Below are 22163 nucleotides of genomic sequence, written 5' to 3'. Positions count from 1 at the left end.
GCCTCCATCTGTACTCATGAGTCTCACAGGCCCAAAATCTGACTGGTGGTTGCACAAGGTCTGTGTAACTTGCAGTGGCTAACTTGGCAAGGTAAGTCATGGCCCAAGCCCTGCAATGGAGAGTAGTCCACCACGACTAGATAGGCGGGATATAAATTAAATAAATAATAAATAATAATAATAATAATAATACTCCGGTTTCTTTATCAAATGGCTGTTGTTTGCGGCAACAGGTGATGCAAATTTTACATAACCATCAATAGAATTCCGACACAGCCTCACAAACCATTTCCAAAACCTCTTTGCTCTCCTGTCAAGATCAGGCACACTCACCGCTATTTTCGGTCTTGGCGTCCGGGGTTTTCAAGTTGCTCTCTGGAACCGCTACTTCCCTGCCATCAACACACTCATCCCCTGGACAGGAAGGGAAGAAACAACAAGAAGCTGATGCACTAGAAAAGGGCTGATTTAAGCCAGAAGCCTGGAAAGTGCTCCACGGGCCATGGCATTTAGCCTCTGGGGACCCTACCAAGCTGCCATCGAAGCATACCAAACAGGCCGTCAACCTGTCTATCGATCCGCCTGTCCATTCGTCCATCCATCCCAGAAGGTCGTTTTGGTGAGGCTAATGGTAAGCTTCCGCTGAGGAGAAATTTCCACCAGCACAGTAAAACATGGGACTGTGCCACTTGAAAGCAAGCACTGCTTCTGGGCAACTGGTCATCTTGATAAAGAAAAGCTACTTGCCCAGCGGCAATACTTCTGCAAGCAGCCTGATTTCGCCTTTACTCCTCTGGTGGGACCTTCCACTCAGAGGGAGCGCAATAGAACACCGCCCTCAGAAAGGAGAGGAAAAAAATGTTTCGAAATAATACGGGAGACTCCACTCCGTAAAGGAGCACATATTTCCCCAATCTGGATGTGATCTGTTTGTACTACTAAGCATACAACACTCTGTAAAAAGAAGAACCTGAGGTCTTCGGAGAAAGTGGAACTGCTCCAGTAGTCTGAGTAAGAACATCAGCCATCTGTGCATGAGAACAAAGTGCACGAGAGCACGCGTGCAGGCACGCACGCACGCACACACGCGCACACACACACACAAACCATGTACTTCCTCCGGGAGAACTGAGGAGCTTAATGCTTGGGGAGAAACTGTTCCAACCCAGAGCATGTGTTATGTGCCACCGAGTCAGAACCAGCCTCTAGCAACCCTAACAGGATTTTCAATGTAATGCAGATATTCAAGGAGTGGTTTTACTAGCCCTACCCTCCCAGTGAGTTTCCATGGCTGAGCAAGGATTCACACTCAGGTCTCACGAGTCTTAGTCCATCACTCTATCCACTATACTGGGTGCCAACACTACTCTTTATTCTGCTACCCTTTGTCTTATGCTTGCCCATTTTACTATTTTAGAACAATTTTATACTGATGGCCAGGTCAAGAATTAGCATGATTCACAGACACAACAGAACTTACTTTTTTGACTGACTGACCGGTTTTATGCCTTTCTCCCAAAACTGGGACTCAGTGCAGCTCATATTGCAGATGAAAACAAATATATACAACACTGATACCACTTGTTGAAAAGCAGTACCCCCTCTATTTTGCTTTCCATTACCTGTCTCCACTCAAAAATTAAATGCAATTGTCTAAACCAGTGGTCCCAAACCTTGGGCTTCCAGATGTTCTTGGACTTCAACTCCCAGAAATCCTGGCCAGCAGAGGTGGTGGTGAAGGCTTCTGGGAGTTGTAGTCCAAGAACATCTGGAGTCCCAAGGTTGAGGACCACTGGTCTAAACCATGTCAAACATACTATCAAGTACAGTGGTGCCTCGCTTAACGAGCGCACCGTTTAACGAAGAATCCGTATAGCGATCCCTTTTTGGGGATCGCTATACGGATCTGCCCCAATCGCCGCACTCGCTTTGCGACGATTGGGGTGTCCGGCGGCCATTTTGGAGCCGCCGAACAGCTGATCGGCGGCTCCAAAATGGCTGCCGGATGACCCGAAATGGCCCCCTATCAGTGTTTTTGCGCCCTCCCCTTGCTTACCGAGGTCGCAAAAACGCTGCGGGGGGGCATTTCGGGTCATCCGCGGCCATTTTGGAGCCGCCGATCAGCTGATCGGCGGCTCCAAAATGGCCGCCAGACACGAAAACATCGCTGGAGGGGTAAGTTTGGACGCTTATTGGAACGCATTAAACTAAGTTTAATGCGTTTCAATAGGCTTTCCTTGCCCGTACAGCAATGTTTTCGCATAGCGAAGGTTAATCCGGAACGGATTAACCTCGCTATGCAGGGCACCACTGTACTTGCAAGCAGTTGTCATGGAATTAGCTATCTTGTTGAGTTTCAGTTTCTAAGCCCCCAATCTTATTAGCCACTCAACTGCCAAAAGGCCACCTGAAGAAAAAAAAAACACCTTTGGTTGCCAAAAGAAGAAAGAAGACTCCCTCTTGAGAATTTTATGGACAACCATCTGTCAGATATGCTTTGGTTTGTATTCCTAAATTGAGCAGGGAGTTGGACTCAGTGGCCTTATAGGCCCCTTCCAACTCTATTGTTCTATGATTCTATACCCACAGAGAAGTTAATATTTCTAACTCACTCATATAAAAAACCCCTTGCCATTCCGACACATTGCAAATAGTCTCTCATCTTGCATTCCTCCTGCATGATCCTATAGCAAATGGAACTTGTTTCCACTTTTTCAACTAAGAGCCTTTTTAAAGGAGAGATGCTGGCTCCAAGATCAAGCACGTTATACCGTATATGCCCAGCTCTGCTTTTCCTTCTACGCCGGCCACCTCTTTCCCCCCACCTGACAACCTCCCTCCATCTCTCCCCTATTTCTGCCTGCTTATCCCGCCGCCCTCTTACCTTTAGGCTGAGCGGGAGCCTCCTTCCCGTCCGCAGGCCCCTTGGGCAGCAGGCCGGTGTCCACCTTGGGCCTGGGGGCACCCTGGCCGACAGGAGGGTGGGCTGTTCCGTCCCCACCCACCCCACCAGCAGCCAGCAGAGCCTTCCTGCTCAGGTCGAGCAGGGCCTTTCCAAAAAAGGCTTCCTGTCGAAGGGGTTGAAGGAGAAGGGAAAGAAGAAGAGAAGGAGCAGCACAGGCCCTTGTTATGACTCTGACACCAGCAACTGTTCAGAAACAGACCCACCCCCTCCCCCCGTAGTCTTGCCCAACCTGTCAATCCCATCTTAGGCTTGCTCCTCCACCCTCAATCACAGTCTTCTTCCCGTTTATCCAGTGTTTGATCAATGGTTCCCCAGAGAGCTTTCCTCTAGTAAAACATACAGCAATTTTGTAGGACGAACTGGGACTCTGCCATCCCCTCCTTCCTACTCCGGACAAAAGAACAGCCGAAAGCACCAGGATAGGAGAACCTCCCCCCGCAGAGTCACCTCCAATGAACTCAGATAGCCTTCCCCAATCGAGTGCCCTCCGTGTAAATCCAGCCCGCACAGGCTACGGTAGCCACAAAGCCTACAGAGAGCACTGGACTGGAGAAGGCAGAACGAAGCGGACCCAGTTACCTGAAGGTAGGCAGGGAACATGTCCTCCAGCTTGCTCTTTTTCCTGCCCCTCCGCTTCTTCTTCTCATCCCCCTCTACCACACTTTGCTCAGCAACAGTCTCTGCGGGGATTTCGGCAGGTTGCGTGGGTTGAGACCCTAGCATGGGTACGACAATTAAGAGGGTGTCAGTATGACCTTAAAATGAGCAAGACGGGGAGAAACAATCTCATCTGCCTGATTCAGACTATACTGTATTATCTTTCTGGTTCTGAAACTAGAAAACAAGGAGAGGAAACTGGGGAGGATTTCGGCGGCCAGGTTCTGCAAAAGCGTAGCAGCTCCATGAGCATTAATGCTTATGGCTCTGCACTTCCTTTGTACCCAGTGGCTGAAGAAAAAAAAACTTAATTCCCCCCCCCCATGTCTTTTTCTCCCAGCCTTCTGCTGTCCTCAACCCTATCCAAAAAACTCCAGATTTAAGAACCTTGATCTTCAAGGCAGAACACTATGTGGTAATTAAACGGATGCCAGATGTATTTGCATTTCAGTGATAAAATTCTGAATGCAGGATTCAGGATGCAAAATGAGAAACACTGGTGGTTATGTCTATAGAAATACAAACCTTCTCTTTTCTCAACCCAAAACCCAACCCAGAGGAAAAAACTACAAGACACAAGCACAGTCTTTACCTTCCTCCGCTTGCCCCTCAGTGCCTGTCCCTTCACGAGAGGCTTCTGCCAAGACTACGGGGCCCTTTTTCAAGCGGGTATGTGACTTCCGCTGTCGCACCATGAACCCTCCAATCCCTGAGTCAAGAAGCAGCAGAGAGACCAGCCAGTTAGAAATCAGTCAGTCAGTCATTCAAATCAAGTCATTCATTCATTCATTCATTCATTCATTCATTCATTCATTCATTCATTCATTCATTCATTCATAATATGTTTACCCCACTTTTCTCCTTAAAAGGACCCAAGGTCACTTGGAGGAAGAGAGAGGGGAAGGCTCTCCTTCCCTGCCAGAACCCTGACCCAAGCAAGCGGACTGACCTGGGCGGTAGGGCTTCCGTTTCCGCTTCTTGACCTCTTCCGAGTCCTCCAGGAGACCCTTTCCCAACTCAGCTTCAGCTGCAGCCTCCCTCTCTGGGGTAGCAGGGGCTTCCAACTTGATCTCACACTCCATGTGTTCAACATGATTAACTGCAGGCCAATGGAGAAGAAGAGCAAATCCTCTTACACAGTTGTCACACGTTATCTGAAAATATTCTGAAGCCTGTATTATATCGTTAAAAGAAACTCTCCCATTCCTACCAGCGTACACATTCCCATTCCGTTCTGATCTCTTCCCTGTGCACTTTCTGTATAGTCCTCTAATGGAACTCATGCATACGCAATTGCCAAAGGAAGGAACAGACTGCAAACCTTCCTTCAGAATGGACAGTTCTGACCCCACTGCATATATTCAACAACAGTTCACACATCAGCAAAAATTTAAAACTCCATAGCTGTACAGTGGTGCCTCGCTTAACGAGCGCACCGTATAACGATTAAATCGCATAGCGATCCGTTTTTTCGGATCGCTAATGCAATCGCACAACGTTTTTCCCATAGGGAAAAATTCGCTTTGCGAAGACCGGTAAGCGTTTCGCTTACCGATCTTCGCAAAACGACCCCCGCCGATCAGCTGTTCGGCGGCCAAAATGGCCGCCGGAAGCCGGGAAATGGCCTAAAATGGCCGCCCGCAGCGTTTTCGCGCCCTCGTTAAGCGAGGCGAGGGCGCGAAAATGGCTGCCGGCCATTACGAAGCTTCGTTAAACGGTATTTGGCCCATTTGGAACGCATTAAACATGGTTTAATGGGCTTTTCTGTACCGTTTAACGATGCTTCAGCATAGCGAAGGTTAATCTGGAACGGATTAACCTCGCTATGCGAGGCACCACTGTACTTGGGAGGGGGAGCACAGGGTGGGAGGGAGGGAGGAAGCAAGATAGATGGAAATAGAAAAAATCATAACACAGAGATCTCCAGCTAAATAGGCCATTATGGAGTGGGTATTTATCTCTTAGTATCCAGATGCCATGCGATACAATACTGTGCTTCTGCTACAGCTAGAACTTTTTCTGCTCTTACCAAATCAATCATCTAGACCAGCCATTCTCAAACACTTTTTTTTTTGGCCATGGTCATAAACACAATATGAATGAAATACAGGCTGAATCAGGATTGTGTATGTCGCATAATTAGCCTTACAAGGTGGTGTGCGAAGAACCATTTCCAGTCTGTGGACCCCTTCAGATGGGTCAGCCCCCCCCTCCCCCCGCGGGAGCCCATATCCCACAATGCAGAACTATGCTACCTCCATGTGATGCTGCAACGTTAAAATCAGCAGAGCTTGTTCTAGATGACAGGTCAGACTTGGGAGTGGAGGAAAGACAGCTCGGGTATAAAGACATAGATCTGATCCCTGAGATCAAGTGCTGGGAAAGCTCCAGTTTCCACCCAGCAAGGAAATCTCCATATCCCAACATCCTGGCAAAGGACTATCTATATTCCACCACCAGCCAGGTGGACAGTACTGGGCTAAATGGATGACTGTGTTAAAACAGAGATATCAATGCAGCTGTTTTATACTATCCAAGAAGTGGGTGGGGACAAGCACTAACCTTCAGCTTTTAGGATCTCATCTGCCTCCACATCACCCTCCTTCTTTTCATCCGGGCCCAGGGGATCCATGACATCCAGCCCACCTTCGCCATTGAGGGTACCCGCCCGAGGCATGGTTGGTGTGGTCTTGCGTGGCCGGCGCTTGTGTAGTGGCGACAAGGACAGGTTGCGCAGCACCGCCATCCCGGTCTCTGTGAGCCAGACTCCTTCAAAGCGAAAATACTGTGGCTCTGGGTGGGGTGGGGTGGGGAAGGGATGAAACCATGGGTTACTGCATGTTTCCTTTATAGAACAGAAAGCAAGTGGGCTTGCATCCTCTTTTTCCAACCCATCAGATTCCATTTTCCTCTTGCACATGATAACAGCAGTCCGAAAAGCCTTATACTCAAGTTAGTTCCAAGTGTAATGCCTCCCACACCTAGGTGATAAAACTCTGCCTGCTAAGTGCTGGGGCCAAGGAAAAATGTTTGCGATTGTGGGAAAGGGATGGGCTCGAAGGAAGTAATCCATCAAGCTAGCTAGCTAGCTGGTCATAGCCCTCCCCCTTTCCTCCTGTGTAACTCAGGGGAATTTCATGGGTCTCTTCTTCCCTACCTCCACCTCACCATAACTCTCTTGGGGGAAGTGAGGCTGAGTGGTCTGAAGTCACTCAAGTGAGTTTCACAGCTCAGTACGAGATTGACTCCTAGATCTTTGAAACTCTACTTCAACAACACAAACACTGCACCACCCAATCCCAGGCTTCCCCAGGGAGATAAACCGGACAGGCACCAAGCACTTCAAGCCATTGTGGTACCGAAACCAGAGACAATTCCCTTCTAATTCAGAGGTTCTGCACCAGGAGATCTGCCCATATTTCTTAGCATACAGAAGAGGTGTGGGATATGAATATTTAAAAATGTATTTACCACCTTTTTCTGCGTGCAGTATATTATTCAAATTACACAAATGAATGAATTAATTCACTGGCAAAGTTACTCAAAGACAAGGCACAATTACCATAATAATGTGTTACTACAATAATTACCATGAGTACACAGTATGAGGTACATTCACAGCACAGCATCAAGTAAGAATATAAGCAGCAGCCAACAATTTATGCAACAACAAATCTCTCCAAGAGCGGACAAAACTTAGGGGCAGAGCCCAGGCTCTGCATATGGACCGTCCTAGATCTGATCCAGGCCATCTCACACATGGAGCTAGAGAAGACTTCTGCCTCAAACAGTGGAGAGCCACAATTAATCAGGGCAGACTGCCTTAAGCTGGGAGGATCCATGGCAACTTCCTCTGTTTCTAAGCCATCTGTGGTTGGCAGAAGCATTAACAAGAAGAGGAATATGAGTTTTCCTCATCCTTGGAGAACCGATATCTGTGATCCTAGGAGCTGCCAGGTGATTCCCTAGCAACAGAAGCAAGTAAGCTCATAAAATACTCTGGAAGAAATCTTGCTCACTCTTGGCACCCAACTGGAGGGGGTCGGTAGAAAGCATGGATAAGAAACACATTTACCTGGCTCCTTGACCTTCACTTGGATAATTTCTGGAGGTGGAGCTGGAACTGTTAAAGGAAATAACAGCCAAAAGAAAATTTATCTTGGATGATTCAGTACGACTTTTGGTACATTTTTACCCCCTACCTCTGCATAACAGGAGAGATACTCCTATGTTTGGGGAGCGTGCATGACTACCCACCCAACCTGTCTCCTCTGCTCCCTTTAACAGCACACCCTGACCCTTATCCGTGTCATCTCCACACCTTTCCCAGCCACCTGCAAGTCACTGTATTCTACGACTGTAAAGAGTAGCATAGACTAAGCTAGTCTAGCATCCTCTGTTCACTCATTGACTTACCAGGTGCTCTAATGGAAAGCCCTCCAACTCGTCCAGCCCCCAGCAATTAGTATCAAGAAGGTTGCTGGATACATCCTTTGTGACTCACAGCTTTATCTTGCATGACGTGGTTCCATCTTTCAAAGCCACCCAAACGGGTAGTCACTGCTACCATTACCACATTTCTCCGCCTCTCTACCATTACTACTACTCATGCTCCACCACCCTATCCCTCTTTACTCCGCCACTCTCTTCCCTAACGCTCTTCTGGCCAGCCTGGAGGTATTTCCACCACCCACCTCCAATGATCTCACCACAGCCCTCCATGCACCAATGACTTGTCACTTTTTTCTGCCCCCAAGCCATCCCCTAAGTTCAGGTGTGACAGAAGGAAGGTATGCTGGAGCAGCTGTAATTGTCTTCTGATATACACCAGGAGGCAACACCTGGGAAGACCCATGCTTTTGTGTTGATCACAAGAATACCAACCACGCTAGTGGGGGCCACCCTGCCTGGATTGGATGGCAAGGGAAGTTAACCCTTTCATGGATGGCTCCATCTCAGGAAATACAGAACAGTGGCCAGTCCTAGACCCAAGGGTTCTGGTGTTCCTATTTGAGCCGCTGGAGGGAAGGCAAGTGTCCGCGGCAGGTCTTGCCGCTGCACTGAAGCTCTGGCACCCACCCACAGGCACCAACGTGGCAAGCTTGGTGCCCCACTCCACACCTCCCCTCATTTATCAGCTGCTGCTGCTGCTGCTGCTTTGGGAGCAGAACGTGGTTGGAGACTCCTGCACCATCCCAAGACTCACCCACAGGCTTGATCACATAGGGCTGACAGGAGGTGCAGTCAAACCCCTCATCGGCCGCTTGCTCCACTTCCTCTTCAGTGAAAAGATTGTCACACACAGCATGCATCCACCTAAGAAGTACACAGAGAAAATGCTCAAGGGGCACGCTGGTTATTAATATTTAAAAAAAAAATTAAGGGACAAGTTTGGCCCAAATCACGCTGAGCAAGTTCCTAAGCCTATGTTTTTCCTCATAGCATTTGCTCATGTTTGCTTGAATGCAACCTTGGAAGCAATAAACTTTAAATGCCTGTTATTTCATCTTGTTTTCACAAAGAGAGCATAAAGGAAGCAAATGGAAAATACAAAGGCCTCCGAAAAATACATCATCCGTTTCTTAGTCACTGGGCTGTAGAACAGCCCTTTCCACCTTCGGTCCTAGGATGACTTCAGCCATTCGAGAACAATCCCATGGAAAGATTCAGTGAAGGCTTATCATATGCAAGGCCTGCCGCCTTCAACCAAGACATTTAAGCCCAGAACAGAGCTTGGAAGTAACAAGGTACAAGGAGCCAAGTCATCAATGAGTGATGTTTTCTAGTTATTTTTAAGATTTGTTTAAATGAATTTTAGAGGCATTTTGAAGGATTTATCCTGTCCTTCTATCAACCCTCCTGTTGAGAGTTTGCGAAGTAGTATCGAAAAAAACCTAGAGGAGAGTTCTACCAATGGAATGACATCTTTACACTTTATGTTTCCAAATTGGAAGGGTACAGTTAGTTATCAGAAGCATCTTATCAGTAAGGGCCTAACTTTACTTGCCTTTGCACAGATGCGACTGTGACAATCATAAAAGTGCCTTATCAGCGCAGGTGGCCAAGACAACGACGGCTTACCGTTCACACTGCTGGCACTGGATTAGCAGGTCATCCTCTACGTACTTCACCTGGCAGATGGGGCAAGTGACCAGGCTGGCACAGGGCGCACAGTGGGTGTAATTGTTCTGCCACTCGCAGTGGAAGCCAGGAGAAACGGCCCCACACTGTACACAGCACACACACCTATCAAAAAGAAAAGGGAAGGGGATCAACACAAACTGTTTAGATTCCTCTAGGATCCAACCCATCCCCTTCACCGTAAAGAAAGGAGATGCCCTGAAGCATGGAAAGCCAAGCTAGGAGTCTCCCTCTCTCCTTTCAGGGCCACCATCGGAACATCTGTACATACACACTGTGAGAGCCCCTGCAATTCTTTTGTGCAAGGATTTTCTTTTTTTAAAAACCTATTTGCCTCTGTAAGGCTAACATTTGGTGTCACTGCTGCAAATTCAATGATGAGGGATTAACTGCCCACCCCTTAAACAGATGACAATCCACGTCATCATTTACTTTCTCCAAAACATTTATCTGAATGTAGATCAGTAAAGTAGGTGACAAAATCTTCCGAAGTATCTGGAACAAGCCGTACACGGGAGAGTGTAGTTAATGTTTCCTATACAGTATATAAATTCCTTAAGTCCAATTATTATTAGGCCTTGTTACAGACATGGTGCAGATGTAGAACCAAGAGATCATTGCTAGCCACCTTCTTTCTCTGCATTTTGCAGTTATGCTTCCGGATACTTAACCTGCAGCAGCAACAACAACAACACCTGCCCGAATATTGGGAACAATGGCTTCAGGTGTGGACCCCTGGGAGGTGTCCAGGCGAGAGAAGGGCCCCTGCAGCCTTCCTTTGGAAAGCCTAGTCTCTCACCATTTGCACTTCCAGCCACCCTTGGGCACCGTGTTGAGAGGGGGGTCCAGGCAGTACGTGTGGTAGCTGATGTCACAGTCATCGCAGAGCAGCAGCCGGGAAGGGTCAGACGCTTTGCCACAAACTTCACACACAATGCACTCCACGCAGCGCCAGCCCTTTAGCAGCATCACCTTGGTAATCTTTGAACAAGGAAAGAAGAACAGACACATATAAAAGGGAGCCCTACGCCCTGGGGCAGAAGAACCGGAGGGTCCCCTTGCTAGGAGGAGGAGTTAAGAGCCATGCCTGCGCCCTGTCCAGCTCTCCTGGGACACCAGGTGTAGGATTCCTACAAAATGCAATCCAATTCCAGGTGTTCCAGAGCAAATCTCATCATCTTCACCTATCGTGATCCACAGGATGGTAGGAATCATCATTCACCAATTTCTGCAAGCAGCTGTCTCCCTACTCCAACCCACAGGGTTCGCTGGCTATATATTTATTTTATTTATTTTAACTTATAGCCAGCCCTCTCAGGCCTAATCCTTTGGCAGGGTTGCTGGGAGCAAGGGAAGTCGTTGTAGTCGTAGTAGTTATTGTTGTCATCATCATCACAGAATGGCATAGTCAGAACGGTCCAGTCCCTATCAAGGAAGTACAGTGACCTCTGACTCAGCAGCCAGAAGTCTAAACCACGGAGCTATCCAGCAATTCTATGATTCTTCGCTGGGCTCAACTAGTCTCTGAGGAACTGTTTGTCATACCTAGTCCAGCAGGAGCAGCCTATTTTTCCAGGTGCCTCTCCCATGAAGGTCCCAGGGCCTAAAAGAACTTTCTCAGGTCAGGACCTATGGTAAGTGATCTCAGTGCTGGACAGGTTAGCCAATGTCATACTTCCCAGATATTTTTGACTGCAGCACCCATGAACTACAACCATCATGGCCAGTGGTCAGGGATTATGGAATTTTTAGTCCAAAACAGCTGGGGGGAGAGCAGGTTATCTACCGTTACAATGCAGCCTTTATTTTTTGCCAGCTTCCATAATTCCTGTGGGCTGAACTGCTCCTCTCCTGACACATTCCATAAGCGCTTGACCCATTTGGCAATAAATAAATAAACAGACAGACAGATTTTGGAGCTAGAAGTTTCACATTCTACCATGATGTAACTCAAATACAGTGGTGCCTCGCAAGACGAAAGTAATTCGTTCTGCGAGTAGAGCCGTCTTGCGAAAAGCAGTTTCCCATAGGAATGCATTGCAATGCATTCCTACGGGAAACCTCGCAAGACAAATGAATTATTTTCGTCTTGTGAGGCATTGGTCTTGCGGGGGGAAAATCATCTTGCGAAGCAAGGCCACAGAAGAAGCCATCTTGCGAGTCACCAACACGATCGCAAAACGCTTTCGTCTTGCAAGTTTTTCATCCGGTGAGGCGTTCGTCTTGTGAGGCACCACTGTATAGGCAAAACCTTACACTGTGAGACAATTCAAAATATTCAGCTCAAAGCTCAATCAGCCGGAGAGGACCAGGGCTTTAGGGACAGACTTCTATCTTATGGTTGCGAAAGGAGGGGGATGAGGCAGACCTTACCTTGCTATTGACACAGTATGGATGATAACACTGAGAACACTGGGAACACGCCAGGAGATGGCCTTCAGCACCTCGGCCAAAGCTACCGCACACTACGCACATGTCCTGTTCCAGAAAAGATTGAGACGTGGATCAAGAGAGGCCCCACAAATCCCAGGAGAAAAGCTCCTGATCCCCTCAATTCCACATCATTCCCTACATTGCTGTTCTGCTTACTCTGCAGACTTCTGACATTTTACAACTAACAACTCCAGTAAAGGGTCAAGGATGGCTAAGCAGCCAAAATGGGTCTGTTAACACGGTGGCTTGTAGCTATTTCCATTATCCGGAAGATGAATCATGGCAACTGGACTTCTTCCTTATTAAGTTGAAACGTTTGACTACAGTAGTTTCTTCAGTGTCAGATGAAATGAAACTTTTCAACTTAATGAGGCACATTTGGATGAAACAGATGCCCTGGATCCATTTCAGTCGGGCTTCAGGCCGTGCCACGGTACAGAGATAGCACTGGTCGCCCTATACGATGACCTGTTGAGGGAGGCCAACAGGGGTAAAATATCTCTGTTGGTCCTCCTCGACATCTTGGTGGCCTTCGATACCATCAACCACAGTATCCTCCTGGGGAGGCTCTCCGAGTTGGGTATCAGTGGCTTGGCTCTTGCCTGGTTCGGTTCCTTCTTGGGGGATCGCCCCCAGAGGGTGCAGCTTGGGGAGATTATTTCGGCCCCATGGAGTCTCAAATGTGGGGTTCCACAGGGGTCGACTATCTCCCCAATGCTGTTTAACATTTATATGAGGCCGCTGGGTGGGGTCATCAGGGGGTGTGGAGCATTGTGTCATCAATATGCTGATGACACCCAACTCTACATCTCCTTTTCACCAACTGCAGGTGATGCCGTCCTGTCCCTCCAGCGCTGCCTGAAGGCCGTACTGCGATGGATGCGGGAGAACAGGCTGTGGCTGAACCTGGACAAAACGGAAGTTCTGAGGGTGGGTGGCCTTGTGGATGGTGGCTTCGGCAGCTCCCTCATGTTTGGGGGGGCGGCCCTGGCCGCGAAGAGTGGGGTCCGCAGCCTGGGGGTACACCTGGACCCGACGCTCACCATGGAAACGCAGGTGGCGTCGGTAGTCCGCACCGCCTTTTTCCACCTTTGGCAGATTGCCCGGCTGCGACCTTACCTAGACACGGGGGCACTCACCACCTTAGTACATGTACTCGTAATCTCTGGATTAGACTACTGTAACACGCTCTATGTGGGGCTTCCTTTGAAGCTGGTGTGGAAACTTCAGGTGGTGCAGAATGTAGTGGCCAGACTCCTTACTGGAGTGAGAAAATACCAAGGTATTTCTCCTACTCTGGCCATGCTGCACTGGCTGCCCATCCGTTTCCACATTGACTTCAAAGTGTTAATGCTTACATATAAGGCCCTACACGCTTTAGGACCTCGATACTTGGCGGAACGCCTGCTCCCACCTAGATCTACTCGGATCACCCGCACAAGCCAGGAGGTGAGGCTGAGGAGTCTAACGCCGAGGGAAGCCTGGTAGGAAAGGACACGAAATCGGGCCTTCTCGGCGGTGGCTCCTCGCCTCTGGAATAACCTTCCTCCGGCGATTTGTGCGGCCCCTACGCTGGGCACTTTTAAGAGCCAACTAAAAACATGGTTGTACGTTCAGGCCTTCCCTCCTGTCAGTACTTAATTTCTTTTTTTCCTTTCATTTATTATTTGTTTTATTACGGCACGTGTTACAGACTGTTTGTAAAATCCTTATGTTTTATTGTATACTCCTTCATTGGAAGCCGCCCAGAGTGGTCGACCAGACCAGATGGGCGGGATATAAATCAATCAATCAATCAATCAATCAATCAATCAATCAATCAATCAATCAATCAATCAATCAATCAATCAATCAATCAATCAAACAAACAAACAAACAAACAAACAAACATAAATAAGGAAGAAAGAAGTCCAGCTGCCATGATTCGACTTCCAGATAACTTCACCCGGATGACTGAGAATCTTCACTGAGAGTTACATTATATTACTCAATGCAGAAGTCTTCAAAGACTCCTGAATTGGACAATTGGACAAAAACCTCTAAAATATGATGAAGACGATAAATGTAATAAGTGAAATCTAATACATCCTATTGTAACCACAGAGCAAAAACAGCTTTCAACCACAAAGAAGTTCAAAGTGTTGGGGTGGTGGTGGTGGGGGGAAGAGATGTATAAACATTGTTTTAGCAGGATGTCAGCATGTACAAAGACCTAAAGTGGTAGTCATTAGAGCCGTGTTTCCGCAATACATGCATGTGTGTGTTTACCCCATTAAAAATACTTTTCTATGCAAATCTGGCAGGGGGAGTGGCAGGTTACTTGGCTATTATAAAAAGGGGTCAAAACCTGAAAATGTGGGGAACCACTGGTTTAGAGAGAGTCGGAGTTTGACCCAGAAAGGCAAGCTGCTTCCTCCTTGAAACACAGAGGCAGCATTGAACACCCTTCTGAAGTTCTCCAGGGAAGCAGACCTGCTGTGAGACCTGCATCTTTGCTTCTTGGCAGCAGCATACCCAGCCTCACCCCCACAAATCAATTGGTCAGACATTCAATTTAACCAATTTCATCAGTGCCATTAGAGACAGACTACCATACACATTTACATGTTTGCTCCTGCTGCTGTTTCTGAACTGCACCTGTCCTGCCTACCTGCATCAGCACAAATTTGTCAGTGTTGGAGAACAGCACTACGGTGTTTTGCATGGTGTCATCATCGTCGTCATCGTCCTCCTTGCTTGGGGAGCTGTCGATATCAGCCAGCTTGGAAGAAAGAGAGGGAGCAAGCAAAAGGATACAGTGAACCACTACGCCATCTGGAGAGAAAGGACATGGACAGGAAGGAGCACACGCGCACAACTCCATCCTCAGATAGTCCATCTTGCACTGGTGTCCCCGTCCATGCTATGAGTCCCCTTCGTCACCTTTCCGTGCATCACGCCCACCCTCTCTTTCTTACTCCATGCCCCCTCTCCCATCCACACTGCCTGCACTCCAAGAGGGCAGAATTCCTACTTCTTAAAGCAGTGGTCCCCAACCTTGGGCCTCCAGATGTTCTTGGACTTCAACTCCCAGAAATCCTGGCCAGCAGAGGTGGTGGTGAAGGCTTCTGGGAGTTGTAGTCGAAGAACATCTGGAGGCCCAAGGTTGGGGACCACTGCCTTAAAGAACATGGAGGAAGGCAACATTTCCACAAGGGTGGCCTCTCAATGTGGCAACGAAAGGGAAAAACAGCATCTGCTGAACAAGACTCTGCTTTTAAATGTGTGAAGGAGAACAAACTCCATCCCAAAAAGAATACGGAAGCCTAATCTATGCAAGGTGGGACATGGTGGCGCTGCGGGCTAAACCGCACAATCCTGTGCTGCAGGGTCAGAAGACCAAGCAGTCATAAGATCGAATCCACGCGACAGAGTGAGCTCCCGTCGCTTGTCCCAGCTCCCGCCAACCTAACGATTCGAAAGCATGCAAATGCAAGTAGATAAATAGGGACCACCTAGGTGGGAAGGTAATAGCGTTCTGTGTCTAAGTCGCACTGGCCATGTGACCACGGAAGATTGTCTTCGGACAAAAACGCTGGCTCTATGGCTTGGAAATGGGGATGAGCACCGCCCCCTAGAGTCGAACACGACTGGACAAAGATTGTCAAGGGGAACCTTTACCTTTACCTTTTAACCTATTCAAACCAAGAAGTGGGGGACTGATCCTGCAGCTCTTAACACTTTTAAAGGAATGCAAGCTCAAATGGGAGCTGGAGGAGGCCAGGAAGCACTTAAATCTAGGGCCAGTTTCCTCTCCTATATTTATGTGCCTGGAGCTCCAAGTACATTAAGTACTGGAAGGATCTGCCACGGGGCTGGTTGCAAGCCCAGGGAGGCAACCAAGATCTCATCAAGACGGCAAGAGCAGCTTCTGAGCAGGATAGTGGCCGAGCGGCCCAAGCTATACATATAGCTTCCCTAATGCTACTGCCACCGTAGTTTCTCTCCTCCACCCCCCTCATCCACAACAAATATTGTCGTGCCTGCCAAAACTGTCCCTACCGCCAAGGTCTCGATGGAAGAGGTGGTGGATTTCAATCGCGCTCGGCCCCGCCCTCGGCCGGTGTGGGACCCACCCCGAGGCCGTCTCCTCCCAGGAAAACTGCTGCTGCGACCCTAGGACCAGAAGGAAAAGGGAGAGGGAGGGAAAAGTCACGTAGGCTGAAATACACACCCTCCCTTTCACGACCCCCGTCCTCTGAAAGTCCCACGGCTCCCACAGGTGGGGCCCAGGCAGCAAGAGAACCACCGTGCCCGGCAAGGGCCCTCGAGAGTCTGTGGCTGGAGGGCACCCGAGCTTACCTGTTTGACCCGGGAGCGGGCTGGGGAGCCGCGCCGCCGCGCCTTCTCGCACTCGCCTTTGATGTCAAAGGGCAAGGAGTCGTCCATCTCGCCCATGGGCAAAGAGGCCCCATCTTCCCTCTGCAGGCTGACGTCCGTGGAGGTCAGACCAGCCATCTCCAGGGAAAGAGAGCCCCCGCCTTCGTGGTACGGGGAGGCAAACGGGAGCTCTGAGCCCGGGAAGCTGCTGGCGCTCGCATCGCCCTGGCTCAGGTTTGAGATCTCATTAACAATGTCTGACTTCACTAACTGGTGGGACCTCAAAGGGGGTGGCGCTGGGCCGGGTTCCTCCTCTCCACTTGCCCCTCCCTCCGTGGGGTTGGCACTTCCATAGGCCTCCATTGGGGTGGAGGAGCCGCCCAGCAATTCCGCCTCCACAGGTGAGGGAGAGCGCTTGGTTTCACTTGCAAAGCTGAGGTGACCCTCATGAGCTTCTGGGCCCACCGAGGCCGCCCTTTCATCTGGTGGCTCTTCCTCACTCAGCTGGGGAGAGAATCGCTCCTCAAGCTCCATCTTAGGTGCTCCGGCGTCCTCTTCCTCCTCCTCCTCTTCCTCCTCTTGGATGGGCTGGGCTTCTCGGCTGCTGCCAAGGGGGCTCTTCGGGATGGGCACCTCCACCTCCATGGGCTCTTCACTGGCCTCTCCTTCCACCTCGGCCATTTCGGGTGAAGCCACCCTGGACGAGACGGGCTGAGGGCTCCCAGGAGAGGACGGCGACTCCTCCTCAGCTTCCTTGGCCAAGGGGGCTGGCTCAGGACGGCTCTCTGGGGGTTCTGGTTCTGTGGGCAGCAACTCAAAGGTGGGATGCTCTTTGGCACCAGGGGATAACGCCTCAGGGTCGGCAGGGGATGCCGGATCTGGAGGCGTGGGGGAAACAAAAAGAAAATAAATAAATAAATAAATATGGAAACAAAGGAAGGAACATTCCACACACATGGGCAAGAATGATGTCACTCTGAGGGATGACAGGAACCAGAGCCCACTGTTTCCTGTACTGGTTTCTCTCTGCATCCTTGCCACCTACCCCCTTCTTTCACCTAACATAGCCATGTTCTTTGAAGAGTTGAATTCTAGAAGCAAAACTACGGACAGGAGTTCAGTCTGAAGCTACAGATTTGCTTGAACCTATTCCAAGTCTAATACCTGAGCTGATCATTTTTGTTTTGTTTTGCTGAAAGAGTCTGAACTGTGCAATATAAAAATAAGTGTGCTCAATGCTCCCTGGATGCTGTTAATTCAGCACATGTAAAAATTAGCAGAGAGTGCACATTTCTTGACTTGAATGGAAATCAGAACTTCCTTTCGTTGGAAACATGAATGACTTGTTAGCTTGACAAATTAGCTTGGGGGGGGGAATGTGGGACCAGCAGTGTCTCAAAAGCAGAGGAGATTATATTGTCATTGGTGATAAGCTTCTATTATCGTGCATAGCTATCAGCAAAAACAGAATTATAGAAATATGTATTATTAGGCAAATGAATGGTGTTTTGCAAATCCTATATAGCTTGCAGAATCTATTTTTCTTACCATTAAAAGTCAGAGTGAAATGCAACCGCTTGTGTTTTTTTAATGCTTTTAAAGAAGCTCCACACTCACTCTTATGAAATCATTGCAGGACAGCTGGCCATGCCACCAAAAGAAAATAGGGGTTAAAAACTACAGTGGTGCCTCGCTTAACGATGTCAAGCCTACAGTTCAATGCATTCCAATGGGGGAGAAAAAAATTCACCAAAAATTAACGAAGAGTCAGATCAAAGCCAAATTAAGTTTGCAAAGGTTTCAGAAGGTGCACTAACAATCCCAAGCATTTAAAACCATTTTTGAACCTTTTAAGACACTTTAAAAATAGCAAAAATGGAAACAGGGGACCTAAAACTGTCATCGCTAAGCGAGGCAAGGTCCCGAACATCGCTATGCGAAATTTCCCCATAGGGAACATCGCTAAACGGAGCGCAAAATCGCTCCAAAAACCTCATCGCTAAGCGAATACATCGTTAAACGAGGCAATCGCTAAGCGAGGCACCACTGTACTGCCAAAAGCTACAAGAAGAACAGCAACTTTGGTGATTCCAGGGACCAGATTTTGCATACCAAGATCCACAGTGGGCTATACCCTGTGCTGGACTGCTGAAAATCACCAGCAGAAGAGGAAAAGTGGGAGAAAAGCACACACACCTGATTGCTCTAAAACACCTTCAACACCAAATCTAGGTGTGCAGCAGATACATACAAAACAAAACAAAGAGTGATGCCTTTCTTCTAAAACAGGGAGATATCCTGCACACATCTTGTTTTAACATGGAAATTAGGTTCATTTTTTGTCAGCATGCCCCGCGAATTAGTAGTGCTGGAACTGCAGCATGGGCAAAAGTGGCCAGGACTGAGGGAGAGGGTGGCAAGCAGCCTGGGGCCCACATGTCACCCACCCCAGGCTACCCAAAGGTCAACCCTACAGGTTTGTGTAAGACCATCTAAATGCACCGGACCACCCTGGTTTTTACCTTCATAAAAGCATGCTATGTACATCTACACAAAATTACACCTTTGCACTATTTATTCTGGATGCAGACTTTGAGTTAACTTACCGGGTGGTACAGGGGGCGGGGGCGGGGGAGAGGGGGCCTTTTCTAGCTCTAATGGTGTCTCTACTTCCATTTGCTCCTGCCCTGCAGGGACCTCTGGATCCTCTTCCAACACTTCTAGAGGCTTGTCTCCTTCTGTAAGATGTTACAAAACAGGGTTCGGGGTGCATCAGGAACACAGCAAGTGTGTGCACGCAAGCAGGCAAGCAAGCGAGCTCTGTAGCGAACAACATTTCCACTTTCCCCACACCCACTTCAGTTTAGCCCTAGACTCCCTGTGGCCTTCTGGTTTAAAAGGCAACCAATATTCACGATTAAAAAAAAAAACAGGAGCAAGCAATAACTCTTCTCAGACTGAGCCACAGTTATGAGACAATGACCTGACTGAGCATTGCTTCTTTCTCAAGAGAGCGTCTATCACTACCCGTCAATTGGGCAGAGCAAACACACAGACACACCCCAAATTAAGAACCATCTGTTGGGAGATGGTCGCTTACCAGCGGGCTTCTCGCCACACTCCAGAGGCACCTGCTCCTCCTCTTGGTGACAACGGGCGGGGCTGCTTCGGCTTTCCGGCTGCCCTTCATTGGCTACACAAGCTTCTTCTACTGGCTGGGGAGATGCTGGCGTGTCTGTTGTGAGAACATGTCTGAGGAGGTAAAGAAAAAGCAAAGCATACATCCGAATCAAGCCTTTTGAGAGAACAGCCTATTATGTTTCCCCTCAACACATCCACAGCATGCGTATGGATTTAAAGCAGTCTGCATACATTTCCAGCCACCCTGGAAAAGATCTGTGTGTGACCTAGTTCAGCACTATTATTCCTTATTATATAGAGCTCTTGTGAAAAAAAGAGAGGGGAAAGTGGAAGAGAGGGAAGGAGTCCAAATGGTGAATTTGGTGGCAGAAAAAAGGCCTGGCTTGAGACTTCTGCTCCCTTCTTAGCCACCATAATGCGCTAAACTCTCAGCATTTGTATTTGGAACACTGCTTGAAAGCCCCACCCCATAAAACCCAGACGAACAGAAGTAGATGCGCACCCCTGCTCAGTCACAGCAGAAGGAATCTCCAGCCGACTTCACTGAAAGTCCAGCATTGTGTTCTTGCACAGACAGGAGGGAGAAGGGTCTCCTTTATTCCAAGAGTTGTGAGCCAGTCAGTCAGAGCTGGGGTTGAGTCCTCTTCGCCCACTTGCATTACTAGCTGTTGCAATTATCTCCCCTAAGAAATGGTCACTATGACAAAGGTGTATAAAGATGGTGATAATCACTAGTGGGGGGGGGGGAAGACAAGTGTTCTTGTTCTTACTGTTATGACCAAATGCTATAGCCTGTCATTTCCAAGGCTTTGAGGAACTCTTTCTTGCATCTTTCTGAAACAATTTGTTCTTCTAGGAATTCTGGTGCTGGTGTTGATTGAAAAAAGGTCAACAGAAAGAATTGCTTCAAATTCAATAGCATAACCATGGGACACGATGCAAGTACCCATTTATCAATGGCGATGGAGCACCATGTTTTGTAAAAAGGTGCCAAGGAAGACCAAGTGTCAAGAGTGAGGTGTCAGACTCAAAATGATTTTTTTTAAAAAAATGGTTGGTCTTGGGAGCATTCCGGTCAAAACTGTTGTTTTGATGACTTCCCAATCTTTTTTTGCAGATGTTGTTGGAGTCTTGGACCTTGGCCAAGTTGATTGCTGTTTAGATGGCCGAGCTGTTCTTTGTTTACCGGCAGGAGATCTTCCTTTCTGGTAGCTCACATGCCACCTGGCTCCATGCCATTCTCCCCCATTCCAATCATAGACCTCCTTCCAATCTATACCAGCCCTTTGGATTATCAGACTCTATCTATTCATGCTTGGTAATACTGTACTCGGTAGAGGCAGCTGAGGGAAAGTAAGTTGGTAAGGAGCATGTTTAGTCACTTATGTTCAAGGCAGTGTAGCTCTGGCACAGCCATGATGAAGGTGGACAATCTCTCTCCTGCACGGAAGTGAGCAAGGATGCCATAGTGCACTTGCCTCATAATTCATGTCCTTTCAGCACCCATTTCAGAATTCAGGCATACTCTGATGGAAGTTCTAGAAAATAATACACACTGCTTCTACCCTGCCTTGACTACAGGACAAGAAGCTATAGTTCAGGGCAAAGCCATGCGCACCAAGCCTTCACGTTCAACCCCATACAACTCCAGTTAAAGGATTAGGTAGGTAATGACGGGAAAGGCCTTCACACAAAGACCCTGGAGAGCTGCCACCAGCACGGCAGGCAATAGTGGACTTGAGACAGAAGCAGATACATTTATAAACTCCTCACCTCCTCACCTTTGGATCTGTCAATCCGACACTTAAAATTAGCATCCATCAAAGTAGATGAGGACTCAAGAGAACAGTGGAGGAAGGGTTTGTAGCGCAACCTTCTTACAAATTGACATATAACCCCTCCTGCTTAACCCATGCTGTAAGATGGGTCGCTGTCCTTATAACAAAAGTACTTAAGATGAGCCAAGAAACAGAGAATAGGTTCTTCAACCCAAGGCGTACTCACTCCTGGCTGCGCTGCTCAGGGGCCTCCGTGTCGTTTGTGTTCTTGCAGCGCTGTTCTCGGCACCCTTCACACAAAGAATAGTTCTCGTACCACTGGCAGCTCGGATCCAGTGCAGACGGGCGGAGGCCGCAGTCGGAACATACGCGGCAGCTCTGGAAGAAGGGAAATTATATGAGCATTCAAGACAGAAAGAGGCAGCTTGGGGGCTTTCTGAGACTGACAGATGTGGCCATGTATTAGACACTAAAATTAGGGCTGTGTGGTCTTGGGAGTGAAGTAGGGAAATGGGTAGAAGGAAGGACAACGATGAGGCACAGAAGAATGAACAGATGTTTTATTCTTAAAAAAAAATAAGGTTCATTCATTTGGGGAACCCATCCTAGATTAATTTGATTGGATGAATCTAGGAAACGGGATACCTCCTCAAACATACACACTGGGTGCATTTTGCACTGTAAGAACT

The 22163-nt window shown here is 48.3% G+C and overlaps 1 protein-coding gene across 3 annotated transcripts in view; it reads right to left on the bottom strand.

Annotated features, from left to right (window-relative positions):
* Positions 1-22163, bottom strand: part of KMT2D (lysine methyltransferase 2D) — a 101916-nt gene that overhangs the window by 51506 nt on the left and 28247 nt on the right. For all 3 annotated transcript variants that reach the window (XM_072990975.2, XM_072990974.2, XM_072990976.2), the window contains 17 exons: positions 21701-21852; positions 19656-19807; positions 19162-19293; positions 16538-17433; positions 16238-16351; positions 14847-14957; positions 12137-12241; positions 10563-10744; positions 9704-9868; positions 8829-8938; positions 7698-7745; positions 6185-6415; positions 4572-4721; positions 4215-4331; positions 3545-3681; positions 2885-3068; positions 334-414 (listed from right to left, as the gene is read on the bottom strand). In XM_072990975.2, coding sequence (XP_072847076.2) covers positions 334-414; positions 2885-3068; positions 3545-3681; positions 4215-4331; positions 4572-4721; positions 6185-6415; positions 7698-7745; positions 8829-8938; positions 9704-9868; positions 10563-10744; positions 12137-12241; positions 14847-14957; positions 16238-16351; positions 16538-17433; positions 19162-19293; positions 19656-19807; positions 21701-21852 — 3067 coding nt within the window. The remainder of the gene's footprint in view (positions 1-333; positions 415-2884; positions 3069-3544; positions 3682-4214; positions 4332-4571; positions 4722-6184; positions 6416-7697; positions 7746-8828; positions 8939-9703; positions 9869-10562; positions 10745-12136; positions 12242-14846; positions 14958-16237; positions 16352-16537; positions 17434-19161; positions 19294-19655; positions 19808-21700; positions 21853-22163) is intronic.

Source organism: Pogona vitticeps, chromosome 2, assembly GCF_051106095.1.
Source record: "Pogona vitticeps strain Pit_001003342236 chromosome 2, PviZW2.1, whole genome shotgun sequence".
Taxonomy (NCBI): domain Eukaryota; kingdom Metazoa; phylum Chordata; class Lepidosauria; order Squamata; family Agamidae; genus Pogona; species Pogona vitticeps.
The sequence above is the reverse complement of the archived record's forward strand: the minus strand, read 5'-3'. Positions and strand labels throughout refer to the sequence as shown.